General features: G+C 44.6%; 1 protein-coding gene across 2 annotated transcripts in view; it reads right to left on the reverse strand.

The window, feature by feature from the left end:
* Positions 1 to 18,611, reverse strand: part of EHD3 (EH domain containing 3) — a 35,381-nt gene that overhangs the window by 10,507 nt on the left and 6,263 nt on the right. The window contains exons 2-4 of one of the 2 annotated variants that reach the window (XM_050948563.1): positions 15,946 to 16,122; positions 7,857 to 7,954; positions 3,595 to 3,639 (exon numbers count right to left, since the gene is read on the reverse strand). In XM_050948563.1, the coding sequence (XP_050804520.1) occupies positions 3,595 to 3,639; positions 7,857 to 7,954; positions 15,946 to 16,122 (320 nt within the window). The remainder of the gene's footprint in view (positions 1 to 3,594; positions 3,640 to 7,856; positions 7,955 to 15,945; positions 16,123 to 18,611) is intronic. The other variant, XM_050948564.1, reaches the window with a different exon arrangement.

The following is an 18,611-nucleotide window of genomic DNA, read 5'->3' on the forward strand; positions in this document are numbered from 1 at the left end:
TTGAGTCAGATGGGTGTAAAACTTGGGGGAGATGAGCCAGTTCTCATGTTTCTAAACCGAACCCACATTCCTGGCAACAGGCTGTTTATTTTTACACAAAATATAATTGTACTTTCTTTAAGTGTTATATCTCATCGTTTGTACCAGCCAGACTAAGCATTTCTTGGCACTTGGAACCACATTTTGAAAAGAGTTCAAAGTGAGATTTTTAGTGCTCAGCACCCAGAACTGGGACCAAATTTTCAGAAGAGCGAATTTCCCATTTAGGCACATAAATAAGGTCCAGATTTTCAAAAGCACTCAGCATCCAGCAGCTTCTATCGTGACACTTGTGGCCAGGTCTCTTTTGAAAATCTGATCCCATTTACGAATATTGACTTCTGAAAATCTGGCCCCAACTGATAGTGCTGAGGCCTTGGAAAAATCTAGCCCTTAATGACCATCTGCAGTAGGAACCTTCACTTATCCAGCCACAGCTACTGACAACTTCAAAATACCTTTACCATCAATCATTATTCAGTGCATTGAAAGAAAAAGTGATCTGCTTAAATACTGTGAACTGATTTAAAATCTGATTCATAACTATAATAGAACATTCCCTGATTAATAAATGAGACACTTATAGATGTTTTCTAAGTCACTATGGTTATAAAAATAAAATATCTTACAGAAACCTATTAGGAATTAAAATGTTTTATTTCAAAAATGCAACATTTGCCTGTCCGCTGTTGGTGGAAACACAACGCAACTGCAGCATTTCCATCACTAAGCATTCAAAATTTATGAGTAAGGCCGTGAAAAAAATCATGAGACTGGCTTAAAAATTATGAGACATTAAAAATAAATCTAGGGTTCTTTTTATTTGTTCTGGTTTCCAAGCCTTTAGTGTCACATTTTCAAGCATTTCTCAGCAACCAGGATGGTTACAACTTGCTTTTTTAAAAAGAAACCTGAGTTTCATGTAATCATATGACTCCCGGAGCAAAGGCATTTGGTAAAACACCAAATATTGTGATAATATTACAAGAGCTGGCAATACTGTAACAGCATTGTGCTAATGGATGAGAATGAGGAAGTTGAAATTGACCAATATAATTTCATCCTGGGAGTTGAGTGAAAAGCAAAATGTAAGCAAACAGCATGTGTGGTGAAGACTAGGCACAGGTTTAAAATTCTTCCCTTTTTAATGTTGGTTATCGCACTGTTCTTGATATTACATAAGAACAGCCCTGCTGGGTCAGAACAAGGGTCCATCTAGCCTAGTATCCTGTCTTCCGACAGTGGCCAATGCCAGTTGCTCTAGAGGGAATGAACAGAACAGGTAACCATCAAGTGAGCCATACTCTGTCACTCATTCCCAGCTTCTGGCAAACAGCTTCTGGCAAACATCCCCCCATGAATTTACCTAGTTCTCTGTTGAACCCTGTTATGGCCTTCACAACATCCTCTGGCAAGGAGTTCCACAGGTTGACTGTGCGTTGTGTGAAGAAATATTTCTTTTTATTTGTTTTAAAACTGCTGCCTATTAATTTCATTCGGTGACCCCTAGTTCTTGTGTTATGAGAAAGTGTAAACAACACTTCCTTATCTACTTTCTCCACACCACTCATGATTTTATAGACCTCTATCATATCCTCCCTTAGTAGTCTCTTTTCCAAGCTGAAAAGTCCCAGTCTTATTAATCTCTCCTCATGTGGAAGCTGTTCCATATCCTTAATCATTTTTGTTGCCCTTTTCTGAACCTTTTCCAATTCCAATATATCTCTTTTGAGATGGGGTGACCACATCTGCATGCAGTATTCAAGATGTGTGCATACCATGGATTTATATAGAGGCAATATGATATTTTCTGTCCTATTATCTCCCTTTCTTAATTATTCCCAGCATTCTGTTTGCTTTTTTGACTGCTGCTGCACATTGAGTGAATGTTTTCAGAGAAGTATCCAAAATGACTCCAAGATCTCTTTCTTGAGTGGTAACAGCTAATTTAGACCCCATTATTTTATATGTATAGTTGGAATTATGTTTTCCAATGTGCATTACTTTGCATTTATCAACATTAAATTTAATCTGCCATTTTGTTGCCCAATCACCCAGTTTTGTGAGATCCTTTTATAGCTTTTTGCAGTCCGCCTGGGTCTTAACTATCTTGAGTAGTTTTGTATCATATTGGTAAAGAAACTTCTTGTAAAATTAGTTCCATGTTGATAGTGTCAATTTAACTTAATTTTTCGTGCAGGATAGGAGGTGAAAAGCCCTCTGGCTTCTCTCCTTTCTTCTCCAAGCACAGCCATTACAGGCAGAATCTATCGGTGGGTTCTGTAGTCACATAAGATTGTTATTGATTTCAACTTTACACTGTACCATGAAAATGCATGACTCTCATGGACAGACTTGCTTCTAAAAAGAATGACTTTGCCCTGAATTTCTCACCACTGATGCTTATTCTTCATAAGAGAGACATCTGGGCTAGAATATACATTTTCTTGGCTGTGCAGATCCCTGGGCTGGACTTGAGCCAGCAAAAATGGACGTGGCTAAATGCATGTGTTGGAAATGAAACCTAAAGCCAATTTACCAGCTCTCATCTTTTATCTCCAGGCTAGGCTCTCAGGGCTTGTCTACATTACTCACAGGATGGACAGGCAGCAATCGATACAGCGGGGGGGGGGGGGGGGGCAATTTATCGCCTCTAGTTTAGATGTGATAAATTGATTGCAGAGCGCTCTCCCGTTGACTCTGGGGTACTCCATCAGAGTGAGAGGCGCAGGCGGAGTTGACAGGGGAGTGTCAGCTGTCGACTCACCGCAGTGACACTGCAGTGAATAGATCTAAGTACATGGACTTCAGCTACGTTATTCACATAGCTGAAGTTGCATAATTTAGATCGATCGCACCCTCTCCCTCCTTCCCCGCCCAAGTGGAGACCAGGCCTCACACTCAGCCGCTAGTGGGGGAAGAAAAGCAGACTGGCTTAAAGAATTTTCACTAGGAGAAGATTTAGTTCAAACAAGCACTCAGATTTCTGGATGTCTATTCAAACCTTACCTCAACCAGGAGCCCAATACAGCCCAGCCAGAACACCACTGCATTCAGTGGAATTCCATTTGCTTAGCCAAGGGCTATCTTTAGGCCAGCGTGAAGCTGTCAATCATTGGTTAGCAAAGTGTGCAATGCTTAGCCCTCCAGTGCTGCACTGCTATAGCAGAGGATGAGTAATTGTTATCAAAGGATTATTGGCTTATTTAGGAGCGTGGTGCAGTTTACTGCTCCATGCAGAGCATTGCTGCAAAATAAACAGAGGCAGCATGGCCTAGTGATTTGCACATAGGGACAAGGAGGCAAAGCCTCTGACTCCTGGTCCCTACTCTGTTACTGAGTCATTGTGTGACATGGCACAAGTTGCACCCTCCTCCCTTGTGACACAGTTATTCACATTTTACAGGTGCACATAAAACTCCCCTCCCAGGAGCGTGGTGAGGATTAGTTACGCAATATCTGAACAATGCTTTGAAGAGACAAAGTATTCAGTATTATTATCAAATGATCAAAGCGGCCAAGACTACAAAGCGATCGCTGCTTTGGTACGAATACCTCCATACAGGCATCTACGCAGACTGCTATAGCCCTCCTCTTGAGCTGGAGGAAATAAAAGAAAGGGGAAGGAAATGGAGTGAGAGACAGAGCTAGATAATGACAAATGCTTTAAACGTGGACACCGACAGTCATCTCAGCAAGGGAAAGAGAGAACAAATGACCACTCTTCTCATGCCCAGGAGAGCTCAGAGCAGTGAAGGGATGCCCTGTGCTGTGGCTTCCAGGCAACACTTCCCTCAGGTACTTTAAATCAAGCCACCTTTTACCTCCCAGTGAGGTAGCTCCACCCCTGAAGCATAGCAGCGTTGACCCTAGCGATCCCTAGGCAAGGAGCGTGCTATGCTCCAGGAGTGGAACAGGGCAGATTGCTATGGGCAGCTCATCGGCAAAGTTCCATACCTTTCCTCATTTCACAGCCATCTACCTCCTGCTGTGTAATTTCCCTCTGGCACTCAGCCTTCTGACTCTGGCAGCACGAGCGATGGAGTTTTACTGCACACTTAGACGCCCCGGACCTTTGCACTGACAGACAGTATGGGCCTTCAGCTCCTCAGCGTCCTGCGCCTGACTGTTCCTACATCCAGAATCTCAAGGACCCTCAGGACATTCTTTTGGTAGGGTGACCACTGGTAACGTTAGCACCTAGCTCCAAGCCAACGCTCTTCCTTTCTGTTTACCCATAGCACAGCTGCAGCATGGGCTGTGACACTGCACTCCTGCGTGCCTCATCCCTGCTTGGGAGGGACCACCTCTAGGAGTGGGTGAGGTGCCTAACCTCCAGGCTCTCTACTGAGACTCTCAGCAAGGGGGCAGTTAGTGCTAATGTGTGCTGGTGTTCTGAGGGGTCACCTGCCTACTAGAAATGGACTGTGACACCCCCCCACACACATTTGACAGTGGCTGTTCAGTACCCTAGAAGACCGCAGTGAGTTTTGGTCAACGTGACCCTTCGCTGGGTTCACGTTAGTGAGAGACTCCATACCTCACTCTCAGTCTCCTGGGCCATGCAGACCCCAACGTGTACTGATTCTGCCTTGAACCAGTGTGTCCCGGCGGCACCCAAGACTCCCTGAACCACTGGGACAGGGATTATTTCTATGCTTCTTTTCTAAGGACTAGTGGAAACACGCCAGGCTCCTGTGGGTTAAACACCTTCAACACAGCATGCAGGAGTCTCCTAGTGTAGTTCAGTTCTCCGTTTTCCCATAATGCCCACTCCACATCAGTGGGAGAAGGAGATCTATAGATGCCAGCTAGATGTTACTAGCTGGAAGGAGAACCCCTAGTTTTAAGGGTTTAAAAAATAAAATAAAACTCTGGTTTAGTTCATTCAAGTGGAGAAATAAATCCGCTACATTCTACATATTTCACCACCTCTATTATCAGCCTTATTTCCCCCTTCAAATAATTTTCAAATATTGGGATCCATGGAAGCTGCCCCTTCAGGACCCGACACCACAGGTACGCTGGGGTGAGGAAAGCAAGGCTTCATAGTCGTTACAAGTGAGCTCCCCGAACGAAAGCCATTCCTTCCCCGCTCCAAGCTATTTTGAGTTCCCAGCTAAGTCACTTCAAGGTCTCCACTGGGAAACATCTGCCAGACATTTGTCTCAATTAGGTGCCCAAGTGAAATCTCAGTGAGCTGGCAAGGTGTGTGTGTGGGGAGAGGTGGGGGGGGTGGGGGAAGCATTTTGCTATGTCAGCAATTCCTGGCACTTTCCTATTCTCTTTCCAGAAACCACACTGCTGCTCCACCCACCTCTGACACCAGCTTGCCAATGAGAGCAACTGGCTAGCCAGGTGGGTGGGGCCAGCCTCCCCACCTCTTCTTGTTTCTTCTCCATCATACTTGGGAATTAAAATTCCCCTTTTCAAAGATGGCTTCCTTGAGAAGAGCCGTGCATCAGAGAATCAGAGAATATCAGGGTTGGAAGGGACCTCAGGAGGTCATCTAGTCCAACCCCCTGCTCAAAGCAGGACCAGTCCCCAACTAAATCATCCCAGCCAGGGCTTTGTCAAGCCGAACCTTAAAAACCTCTAAGGAAGAGATTCCACTACCTCCCTAGGTAACCCAGTCCAGTGCCCTCCTAGAGAAAAAGTTTTTCCTGTGGGCAGCCTCTTCCCTCATGCGTCACACCCTGACCCTTTCGACCCTTTCTGTGCTGTAAAGCAGATCCTTCGGTGGTGCAAGTCACCATCTTGCCATTGATTTCAACAGAGCTACACTTATTTACACTAGTGGAGGATCTAGTCCAAACAACCCTAACCCGCTCATTGTACAACCTGCTACAAGATGAATGTAGACACAACCCAGCCACATACCCATAATTTGGCTAAAGCCTCAGATGGTCCTGGATTTTAATTCAGTTATGGGGACATGAGGTCTCGTCTACAACGTACCCTTTGATTGGGTGGTGGTCAGGGGACAACCACGCTGTTACTGCTTCCCTTGACTTGGTTATGATTTTAGTGTAGAAAGGGCTTTGGCATGTGGGACAATTAGCTGCTCAAACAGCAGCAGATGGCCATGTTCTTCCTTACACAAACTGTTTGGCAGGCGGTTGTTGGTGATCCAAGATGCAACTGGAGCAGTACCCTTGATTTTTTACTTCAAGTCACAGGCCCAATCCATCACCATCTGACTGCATTAGAGTCAATAGAGTCAAGGGAAGAACTGGACCCCATGTGCTGAAGCAGTCCTCCAGCCTGTAATCTGCAAACGGGTACTGTGTGAACAACTCACACAATGCTCCAAGCAAGAGAGCTCCCGTTATGCTGCCTGCCATAGCTAAGATGGGGGAATAGGACACAGGGTATGTCTACACTGCAATCAGAGTAACCCACGCTAGCTGTGCCCTAGCTAGCGCCGATAACCCTGGGCAGCATGAGCTAGCTACTCGAGTACATACACAGGCTCCTGGGTCGGGTTGTACAGCCTGCACTGTCATGGTTTTACTGCTGTCATTATTCAAGCTAGATAGATCCAACCTAGCTTGGAAATATCCACAATACTGCAGTCACATCTCTGATTGCAGCGTAGACATACCCTCAGAGGTACAAAGAAAAGCAGTGGGGAAATTTACAGCAGAAATTGCAGAAAACACTGGTCCATTTTACTACAGGATATTGTCTGTGAATCTTATACCTCTGTTGGTTTCTCAACTGAGAACTTGCTACTGGGTGTCAGCAAAAAGCATTAAATCTTGTTCATTGCAGAGTTGGTTACTCAATGACAAGAGAAAGTGAAATGCACAAGAAAAGACCTATTTATGGAATGGAGACGAGTGTAATACTAGAAAAGGCATTCAGGGCATCAGAAACATTAGGGGAAGGGCATGCATTAAGATGAGGGAGAGGGATTAGCAAGACCTGCATTGCAATTTAATTAGCAAGCATTAAAACATGACCTTCACAAACATTTATTTTTTCAGAACTGTGTTTGGGGTTGTCAGTATTGCTTACTAGGTTATTCATCCTAGTGCCTGAATAGCACTTTCTGTCATCAAGACACTCTGCAGACATGAACTGCTGTATCACCCTAATCTCAGGAAATGTAAGTGTCACCAATCCCACTTGACAGATGAAGAAACAGATTCTGAGATGTTATGGCCGAAATACTGAAGGCTATCCACTCTTTTTGGGTGCCTAAGATGAGGCATCTGCATGTTTCAAGCTGGGCTGCCAAAAATGGAGACACTCAAAATGAGTGGACACTTTTGACATTTCTGTCCTAAATGATTCCCCCAAGAGCACATAGCAAGGGGTAGAGGGGCAGAGCTGGGGTTAGCACAAAGGAGTCCTGAATACCACTGAACCACATTGCTCTCTTGCCACTCTCTGCTTTGAGTCAGGTCAGACACCTGTGAGTTACAGCCCACACTCCTGCTGAATGCCCACCCAGAACCTGCAGTGCAGAAAATAAAATAAAATAAAATAAAATAAAATGCTGAGGAAATTACCAGGAAACCAGATCTTCTCAAGCCTCAGAAAAGTTCAGCTTAGGTTCCAGGTCAATGCTTATTCCATTTGTATAGGTTCTCCCATCTCTGCTTGGGTGAGATGCAATTAAATCAGTCCCTGTTGGCAGCCCATTCTGGAATACTGCACACTAAGTCCAATATTAGATCAATATGACCATAAGGTAACTCTGAAGACTCCCATTATGGTTACCTACCTCTTGAGTTCTAATAGTTTGAAAAGAAACTCTGAATACTGGGCTCTATTTGTGTCTCCAAGCCAGAAGACAGCCTAGCCCTTACCTCGGCTAATTCTTTGCTTCTCTCCTGAAAGGATCCCTGGAGTATCGATCACACTGATGCTTTCTAGAACTGGGTTGGGCAGCTGGGCACATACAAATCTGTATAAAAAGAAGGGGAAAAAAGTCTGGTGAGAAATTGATACCTCAGGATGTATGTATAATTCAGCTCCTGGTCTCATTTACACTGTGGTAAATCCAGAACTCTGTTGACATCAATGGAGTTCCTCTGGATTTACACAGGTAGAAATGAAGCCAGAATCAAGGCCCTTCTATGCTTATTTGGCGCTTCTGGAAAATATTTGTATGTTCACTCTGTTGGCATGTGGCACTTTTTCCATGTGGGCCCCAAATGTAGGTTGCTAAAGAAAAACAATGTGAGAATCCCAACGTGGAGAAAACTATTTTCTTTTGTTGTTGAGCTTGCAGTGAGAAAGGATTTTTGTTTTTCTTCCTGTAAACATTCCCCTGCAGGGTTCTGGACTCAACGGAGCTGAAACAGCAACATATCTGAAAAAGCAACAGCATAGTGCTAATGCCAGGAAACCCAAAAGCAAAGCTGGCTATAAACGGAAACCAAAACTGACCATTCTGACCTCACTGATGAGAAAGCCAAAAGAAGACCAAACACATACACTGTTATTTATCTTGCTGGCCCATGGTAGCATTGCATGGGTGTCCCTTTTGCAATCGTATCACAAGGGAGGGGAGTTGTGTGTGGGGCAAGGCGGAAGGCAGTGGAATTTGGCATGAAAAGTAACAGCCATGCATTGCATGGGAGGAAGCAGCAGCACCAGGAGAACTTTTGGCCCAACCCAGAAGTAAATTTGGCACACCGGACGGCTGGGTGCAGTCAGGATGGGGGAACACAGTCCAACAGTGCTGCTGAAGTCACCGTGGCATCTGGACAAACTAGTGCCACTGCTATTGGTTGTTTCTTCAATACCTTTTCACTCTGAAGTTATGACACAGCTGTTTTTTATAGGAATGAGCTTAGTCATCTGGCAATGGGAGTCCCACAAACTTCTGCCCCACACGGTTAGGGATTTCAGTTCAAACACTATCCCAGCTTGGCAAGTGGGCATTTCTCACTGCATGATTGTTAGCTAACAAAACCGGAGTATTCAGCAGCATTTCTGGCATGGCTTTCTCACTGCATAGCTTACGTATCAACTGTGCAGTCAGAGCTAGAAAGACCCATTAGGACATATAGCCCATCCCCTGCCAAGACAGGATTGTTGCCTGCAGTATATGCCTGAGTACTCTGTCAGGGCTAGTTTTAAATGACTCATGTAATGGGACTTTCAGCACTTTCCTTGGGGAAGCTATTCCACAGAGGAGATTAGATCTGAGGCCAGAAGAAGGGGATTTAATAGAATGCCAGTACGTGTAATTGCATCCTGGCCGCTCTTCAATCCTGTCGTTGTGTCCGGTGGCGTACGTTATGCCTCACTAAAACGTTGTGTGGGCAGCTGTTCTGTGTGCCAGCAATATGTTCCACTGCAGAGATGGTTGTGTCTCAGTAGTTATGTAGCTGGGAGGGAGGGGTTGAGCTGAATTTTATTTACTAGCACACTCACCTCAGGTACCGTTTTCTCAAAAAAAAAAAGCAGGCCTGTCTATTAAATATTATGGGTTTTCTGCACCACTTGGAGGCAGCCGCAATGTATTTTCCACAGTGTAGTTGCTATGATTCCACTGCTAAAGTGATCAATGAAACCAGAGTTTAAAATGTGGTTATACCAGAGAAAGGAACCACATACAAGTGACACCTTCTTACTCCACAGATAATGCTTGATTAGTTGTGCTAAGCACTTCACATGCTTAATGAGACATAGCCCCGGCCCCTCAGAGCATACAATCTAATACCCATTGCTGTGGAAACCAGGATGGGGTTAAACGCTTTCTCTGGGCAGGAAGGGTTGCTAGATCTGGTGGGGAAAGGGCTGGCAGGTGTAGCTTGTCAGACTTTGAGACTGAGAGGAGCAACTGACAGCTGTGCTAGGGTGGGTGTGAAGCAGCCCATAAAAGGGAAGCAGTGGGGGGGGGGGTGAGGAGGAGAAAAGAGTTTCTCCTCAGGCAGTAGCTGTCATAGTCCTAGGCTGAGGGGAGAGTAATTGTGGAAGTTAAGGCCTGCTAGGACCTCGGAGGCTCAGACGATCATGGCAAGACTATTTCTGTTTTGTTTGGACACAGTGGTGAGGTGGAAGGCAGCTGCTGCCCTGCAATTGGTTCATGCCTTGGGACCTAAGGTTAGGAGGAACCATGCCTGGGCTGGGCTGTTTTCTCAGGACTGAGTCTGCAATGTTTCTTTTGGTTCCTTGTTGTTTCTCTGGTGGGTTTTGATCTGCCTTTCAGGGGGTGTGACTGTGACTCCACCTGCTATACCCTCTCTATCCAGAGAGTAAGAACGCCCCTCTAATGGTGGAGGAAGAAAAGGAGGGCTGGATTCTCTTCCGGCCCAAGCATTGTTAGCTAAATTCCAGCTGCAGAGCCAAACCCAGGTGAAGATGGTAAGGATTGCATAATTGTATCATATGTGGGGGGCAGACTAGTTTCCAGAGTGTCTCTTACTGCTGACAATACACAAACAAGGAGACTCTGTTTGGCCAATGGTGCAAACTTGGTGCGAAAGCGATAGGCCAGATTTTTGGTCCTGCTCCATGCACTTTGTGCCATTCAGGTGCCCTAGGTGTGGGCATGGCCTATACCTTCTCTGCTGGGGATACTTCCAAGTGTCTGGGAGCCCCAGCTGATACAAAGTGCGTGTGTGTGTGTGTCCCTCACTTCAGCCCCCATTGCATTTCATGGTCAAGGAGGGGCCAGAGCATGATGTTGCCTCAGTGATTCCCAGTTGGTGGAGGGTTCTGCAGCTGGTGCTCTGTAGAAACTGAGAGCAACAGTTATTAGCTGCTTACTCCATCTCTGCTGTGGGAGCTGAATGCAGCAGAAAACCTGGCCCAATACAACAACAAAAATGAACCCCTATGACAGTGGTCCCCAAACTTTTTACCTCATGTACCCTCTTGCTCCTGTCATGGCTCTGGCTTGGGGGGAGGGGGAAAAGGGATGTGGTAAGGAGGCTGAATCTGGCCTGGACCCTTCCTTTTGGGGGCTGATCTGACCAGCTGTGGGCCCCCCCGCAAGCATTTCTCTGTGCTTCCCACAGCTTGGGGATCTCTGCCCTATGCTGTCATGCTGATACCACTTTTCAGAATCTAACTTCACTATAAGGTGAAATGAAATGGCACCAGGATCTTCATCCAGGAAAAATTCCAAGCACATTACGCAGCTACAGCCCTGAAATGCAAGGGCAAAGGAGAGGTAGTCTGATCTTCATGGTGATTGGCTGACAATTATGATTAACTACTCAGATGACTCATTCACTAGACCAAGTTATATTTGCTACTTTCTTTAACAGGCTGGTGAAATTCTTGTCTTAGTTAGAAATTCCACCCACTTCAGACATGGGTTGATTTTCTTAATTTGCTTAAGGAATGTTACCATGGGAAAAAGGGGGGGAAAAAATAGTAGTGCTGGGCAAGAGTTCTACAGGCAACTGATCATGTGTGCCAGAATGATGGCTTAAAATAACCAGCCACAGTTCACTACAAATACAGGGGATGCGCTATGAAACTTGGTTCAACAATAGAAATAAATACAGGACAGAATATAATCTTTCCCAATCTTGATTGGGACTTTTGGGTGCCTCTGCAATATAATGGCTAAACAATCTCAGCCATTTGATGGTAGCCACTACTTGCCTGGGTTGGATTTGAACTCCAAGAAGCTCTGTATCCGCATACCATTCTCCTTAGATTGAACATACTGAGCCAAATTCACCTTGGTGTTACTAGGTTGGCAGAATTAGCCAAGCAGGATGGTATTTGGCTCTCTGTTCCCCAGCTTTCACTATTCATGGCCTAATTGTCAGAATGTAAGATATGTTCTTTCCAGAAGTGTGTTTACTGAAATCCTGAAAGGCTAATGAACTGAGCAGCACATTCATTCTCTGGAATGACCCATGGAACACAATGCAAAGGGATAGAGCAGCCAATGCCTCCCTGGATGATGACAGCCCCATCTCCCCTGCATATGCAGATCCTGCAGGTGTTCACTGGCAGAGAGCTATGTACCAAGAGCAGGATATTCCCCAACTGCAGCACTTGCTGCATTTGGAAAATTAGCTTCCTACTTCTTTTGGAGACCCTGCCTCCCTCTGGCCTGTGGGCCAGATCCTCAGCTGGTGCATACTGGTATAACTGTTCACTTCACTGAGGATCTGGCCCATGGCCTCTTACGGATAAAGCAACAGGACAATTCTTTAGGTATGTACTTATCTTCTGAAGCAGTTGGCTGTTACTTTATGTAGTTGTATGCACTAGGCAAAATGCACCTCCAACTCTGCCATGTGCACTGTGCCAGGCTTCCCTCTTTCAAGTCTCTACAGCCAGCTGTTCAGAAAACACTGCCCCTTTCTATTTACTGCATAGTGTTGGCAAAGAGAGGTTAATCAGATTTCTTGGCTACTCCCTGAAACAACAGGAGGACCTGTGCTTCTCCTCTTGCCATTGAATCACTGGTACAGACAAATGCACCCATCCAGCTCCTTCAGCATAGAAGGATGATAGAGAACAGAGCACAGTGTAATGAGATTAGCTAGTCCACTGGAAGCTTAGCAACAATATGAAGATTCATGGTTTGTACTAGGTCATCAGCATAAGTCAAGCAGCCAAAGTAAGGTGCCATTTGTATTTCACACTTTGTGTAGCCTCCTTATTACTGCTCCTGTCCTCTACCCTGAATGTTTCTGGCAGCAAGTTTCCTGCATTGTCTTTCTGTGGTGAGGAAACTTCTGCAACTCCTTTCTGAGCTGCTCTTAATGGTGTCTTTTTGATCCAATGCCTCTGAGCCCTAAGCAGGGGATCTGTTATTTCCACAGTGCAAACCACCCCCTATCCTGGAGGAAGGTGTGGGTTGGTACAAGTCCTGGTCATTAGCTGGATGCAGATGATGTTCTGGGCCCTGTGGGACACTGAAAACAGCTGGAAATCTCTCTGGAACTAGTGCCACATCACATTGGCATTGTCAGTGCTGTGATCAAATGTCACTTTCACAGTCAACCAAAGGCATAGCGAGGCTGTTTGCAAACTGACACCTACAGGAATCCATCTAACTCTCTGTGTCACAGAACACCTCTCTACCCTTGCCCTGTATGCCCACGCTATCTCCTGCCCGGCTGCAGCAATACCCCCATGTTTCTCTCCTAGTGGCAACACTGCTGTTTTTTGATTACCTTCACAGCCTGGGAGCCAGGAGTGGAGCCGAAGTGCAATGCTGCAGAACATGTGGCAGAGTGTCTGCGTATCAGGAACCATCAGGGAAAGTGAGGAAGGGCAATTAGAAAACTCAGTTTCTGCTGCCAATGCTAGCACTGGAGTCAGTCAAGGCCACGGGAGAGGCTGGGACTGGTGCTCTGTCTGGATTAGGGTTTGTGTGTTGCTGGGCCCCTGGGGTGTGGAAGGTCTGTGTGGCTGCTTAGACCTAATGCTCACACTGGCTGTCTTGGGCCTGGAGAAATGAGCTCAAACCAAGGACCTTGAATTTTGGAGAAGTTAAGATCTGAACAGCACAGCTTAGGGCCCCCGTCTAGCTGTGACACAGCATAGATCCCTCCTTGCAGAGGTTGTCCCGGGGGGGCTGGAACCCTAGTCAGTTTGTATCTGTAACCAGTGCAACAGAAGGGAGAGATCCATATACTGTTTCAAGTCATGCTCAAGCAATGCTGAAATCCAGAGATAAAACATGAACACATTGGGCCAGTTTCATAAGAATGGCCGTACTGGGTAAGGGCAAAGGTCCATCCAGCCCAGTATCCTGTCTACCGACAGTGGCCAATGCCAGGTGCCCCAGAGGGAGTGAACCTAACAGGTAATGATCAAGTGATCTCTCTCCTGCCGTTCATCACTACCCTCTGACAAACAGAGGCTTCCATTCCTTACCCATCCTGGCTAATAGCCATTAATGGACTTGACTTCCATGAATTTATCCAGTTCTCTTTTAAACCCTGTTATAGCCCTAGCCTTCACAACTCCTCAGGCAAGGAGTTCCACAAGTTGACTGTACACTGTGTGAAGAAGAAATTCTTTTTATTTGTTTTAAACCTGCTGCCCATTAATTTCATTTGGTGACCCATTGTTCTTATATTATGGGAACAAGTAAATAACTTTTCCTTATTCACTTTCTCCACGTCACTCATGATTTTATATAACTCTATCATATTTGCCATTAGTCTCTTTTCCAAGCTGAAAAATCCTAGCCTCTTTAATCTCTCCTCATATGGGACCCATTCCAAACCCCTAATCATTTTAGTTGCCCTTCTCTGAACCTTTCTAATGCCAGTATATCTTTTTTGAGATGAGGAGATCACATCTGTACGCAGTATTCAAGATGTGGATGTACCATGGATTTATATAAGGGCAATAAGATATTCTCTGTCTTATTCTCTATCCTGTTTTTAATGATTCAGAACATCCTGTTTGCTTTTTTTACTGCTGCTGCACATTGCATGGACGTCTTCAGAGAACTATCCACAATGACTCCAAGATATTTTTCCTGATTAGTTGTAGCTAAATTATCCCCCATCATATTGTATGTATAGTTGGGGTTGTTTTTCCCAATGTGCATTACTTTACATTTATCCACATTAAATTTCATTTGCCATTTTGTTGCCCAATCACATAGTTTTTTGAGATCTTTTTGAAGTTCTTCACAGTCTGCTTTGGTCTTAACTATCTTGAGCAGTTTAGTATCATCTGTAAACTCTGTCACCTCACTTTTTACCCCTTTCTCCAGATCATTTATGAATAAGTTGAATAGGATTAGTCTTAGGACTGACCCTTGGGGAACACCAATAGTTACCCCTCTCTATTCTGAAAATTTACCATTTATTCCTACCCTTTGTTCCCTGTCTTTTAACCAGTTCTCAATCCATGAAAAGATCTTCCCTCAGTCTTATCCCATGACAATTTAATTTACATAAGAGCCTTTGGTGAGGGACCTTGTCAAAGGCCTTCTGGAACTCTAAGTACACTATGTCCACAGGATCCCCCTTGTCCACATGTTTGACCCCTCCAAAGAACTCTAATAGATGAATAAGACGTGATTTCCCTTTACAGAAACCATGTTGACTTTTGCCCAATAAGTTTTCTTCTATGTGTCTGACAATTTTGTTCTTTATGATTGTTTCAACTAATTTGCCCCGTATTACGTTAGACTTACCTGTCTGTAATTGCCAGGATCACCTCTAGAGCCATTTTTAAATATTGGTGTTACATTAGCTATCCTCCAGTCATTGGGTACAGAAGCTGATTTAAAGGACAGGTTACAAACCATAGTTAGCAGTTCTGCAATTTCACATTTGAGTTTCTTCAGAACTCTTGGGTGAATGCCATCTGGTCCCAGTGACTTGTTACTGTTAAGTTTATCAATTAATTCCAAAACCACCTCTTGTGACATCTCAATTTGTGACAATTCCTTAGATTTGTCACCTACAAAAGCCAGCTAAGGTTTGGGAATCCCCCTAACATCCTCAGCCATGAAGACTGAAGCAAAGAATTCATTTAGTTTCTCTGCAATGACTTTATCATCTTTCACTTCTGATATTTTTCCGCTGGCTTCAATGGAGTTACACCAGAGCCTAATTTGGCCAAGGAACTGAAGTGATTGCATAGTAGAGAAATCTAGGAATATAAAATCAGGGGAGTGGTATGCAGTGATCCTTCAACCCTGTTAGTTTCAAGGCAGTATATGACACACGGCAAGTTTGGTGTCCTCAGGTCTCTCTAGTGAATGCTTGTCTGTGTTACAAAACAGCTCAGCTCAGGCCATTATGCTTGATGGTCTGGCCCATGACAAGGAATTGTAGGGTAGGAGTGCTGCCCAGTGTGACTGAGGTGGCTTCACACCAATGCAATGTGGGGAGAAGCTTGGGTGATGTCTTACCCCCATGACACTCATTGTACTGTTCACCGGGGACTCATTATGACACTGCAGAGCAGCTCTACCTTGGTGTACAAGAGCAATACACTGACCTGTTTAAAAAAGCATTGCCAAAAGCATTGAGTTTCCTGAAGGGTTTTTTCGGATCCACCACCAGTGCATTACCAGGAATGATACCCTCCACGTCCCCCTGCATCACTGCGATGAAGGAGTCAGTCGTAGGCTCTGGTCCAATTCTCATCCCTGGGAAATCCTGTTCCAGCAGGTACCTTTGAGAGAGAAAACAGGGCATGATGATGCGTGAGATCTGAGCTGTTGAATTCCTATCAGAGCTGCTGCTGAGGTGCTCGGTGCAGCCTCTTGAGACTATTTTTAGCACTGGAAATCTGCAAATGCAATGGTAGGTTTTCACTTGGGATCTCAGAGCTACAGCTGCCTCGGCATAATCAGATGAAGAAACTGAGAGAATGTCAGATGCTGTGAAGAGATTCTCATCATTATTGGTCATTCTGTAAGTCTGTGTCACAACCCTTAGAAGTTTAGAACTGATCTGTTTCTTTATCCAAGAAAAGTGCAAACTGCCCCCATTCATTGCAAGCGGGGCTGTTTACTCTGAAACCTAACATTCAATATTAACATTACTTCACTGCTGATCATTTTAGCAGAAATGTTCAGCTAATGGGCTCAGCCCACAATCCAGAACGGCTTCTCAGATGCTGAAAGCCACAACTATCCCATACTTTGCTGTCAAAATCTCTCTTCCCTTCCTCCATGACAGCTTCTACAATGCAATTCTTGTTACAATAGCACACTGAACATTAAAAGGATAGGGGGCAGTGTTACAAAACCTCTGTAGAGGGGAGGTAAGTCAGTTTACTTATCAATTCTGTGCTACAGAACATTCCTCAATAAAACCCTCAGGTTTTTTTTAATGTAGACAAAGCTGGAACGCTGCAAAAATTAGGGCAAGTTTATCACAGTATATGGGGCATTGATTATAAGGCTGCTGGTGAATACAGGGCTGCACATACTAACTTGGCATTGCCTAGTTTGTGAGTACTGGATTGCTACAGGCAATAGAGTGCTGGACTGTGCACATTTAGTTTAATATTGTATTGATCATCAAAGCCAGGTAGCTGGTACTTTCTTTTTTCCCGTTGCTTAAAGCACACCATTGAACCTTGTCATGAGGTGGGGAAAATACATGTTGTATGGACTTTGCAAGTCAATACAGGGAAAAAATAGGCTGCATTTTGAGATTACTGTCTTTAACAGCTAGTGGAGAGACGAGGAGGGGGAGGTTATAGCTTTTCACAGCTATGTTGTTTTAATATGGGATGAGTTTTATGAAGAAGGGTGATACTGGGCATGCCACCATAATCCATCCTCCATGTGAGGGTCTATGGGCCAATCGTTTGGGTGAATTCTCATCTTCTCATCACCTTAATGAATGTCATCTCATCCAGCAAAACCATATAGACATATTAGGAATGACAACCTTTATGCTCATCTGGATACACTGTACTCCTGGGACCTGGGCTGGAGCTGCATTTTCCACTCTCGCTGAGCAAGGAGGAGCTACACTACAGACGAATATAAGATTTAAAAGCCAATTGAAAGGCCATGTGGCAAGGAAGCATGCAAGATTGATGGCTATTGATCCTGTAAGGGATTAATTAACAAATAGTGCCGCGACAGCAGCGTTAACTCTAGCGGTGAGCCTCCAGTTTCCAGCAGGAGCAGGTCTTGCCCTGCTTCTCCTATCACAATCATTTTGTCTTGCATGCCTTTCATCCCAGTGCTTTCGAAGCTCTGTACAGACTAGAAAGATTCACCTACTGCTGAAAAATAAGGAGCTTTAGGGTGAAATGTGGAAACTGCTTAACAGTTCCCAGCAACACTAAATAATTTAGGACAGGAAGAGAAGAAAATACAACAGCCCAATAGCTCCTAGACGAGGCTACCTGAAATTCCTGAGCAGTTGACTATTGTAGAGGTTCTCAAACTTCTCCAGAACAGTAGAACCTCAGAGTTACGAACACTTCGGGAATGGAGGTTGTTCGTAACTCTGAACAAAATGTTAGAGTTGCTCTTTCAAAAGTTTACAGCTGAACGTTGCCTCAATACAGCTTTGAAACTTTACTCTGCAGAAGAAAAATGCTGCTTTTAACCAATTTAAATTAAGCAAGCACAGAGTTTCCTTACCTTGTCAAAAAAATGAAACTTTCCCTTTATTTTTTAGCAATTTACATTTAACACAGTGTATTTGTATTTGCCTTTTTTCTTTTTTTATCTCCACTGCTGCCTGATTGCATACTTCCAGTTCCAAATAAGGTGTGTGGTTGACCGGTCAATTCATAACTCTGAGGTTCTACTGTAGATGGGCCACATCTTAACAGAGAGATTATCTCACGGGCTCAGCTCCCCTCTCATTCATGATTGTATAAGCCACTTCCCTTCCTGATCATGATCAGAGGTTCTCTGTGGCAGTTATAGCAGCTCTTTACGTACAAGAATATTAGTAAAACATACATCCATGTTTTCCTACCTCTACTGGGATTTAGCAACACTAGATGACCAGCCAACTTTCTACCATCAAGTGCTTCATGGACCTGGATTCAATTCCTTGGGCCTATCTTTCTGCGTTAGGAAGGGCTAGTTCACTTCCTGGAAAGCTCATTTTTGGAAGCTGTACTGATGGATTCTAGAAACTGAACATAGACTTCCTGTGCGGCAGTGCAGAAGTCTAGCCCCTAGA

This window comes from Gopherus flavomarginatus, chromosome 4 (genome assembly GCF_025201925.1).
Source record: "Gopherus flavomarginatus isolate rGopFla2 chromosome 4, rGopFla2.mat.asm, whole genome shotgun sequence".
NCBI classification, from domain to species: Eukaryota; Metazoa; Chordata; order Testudines; family Testudinidae; genus Gopherus; species Gopherus flavomarginatus.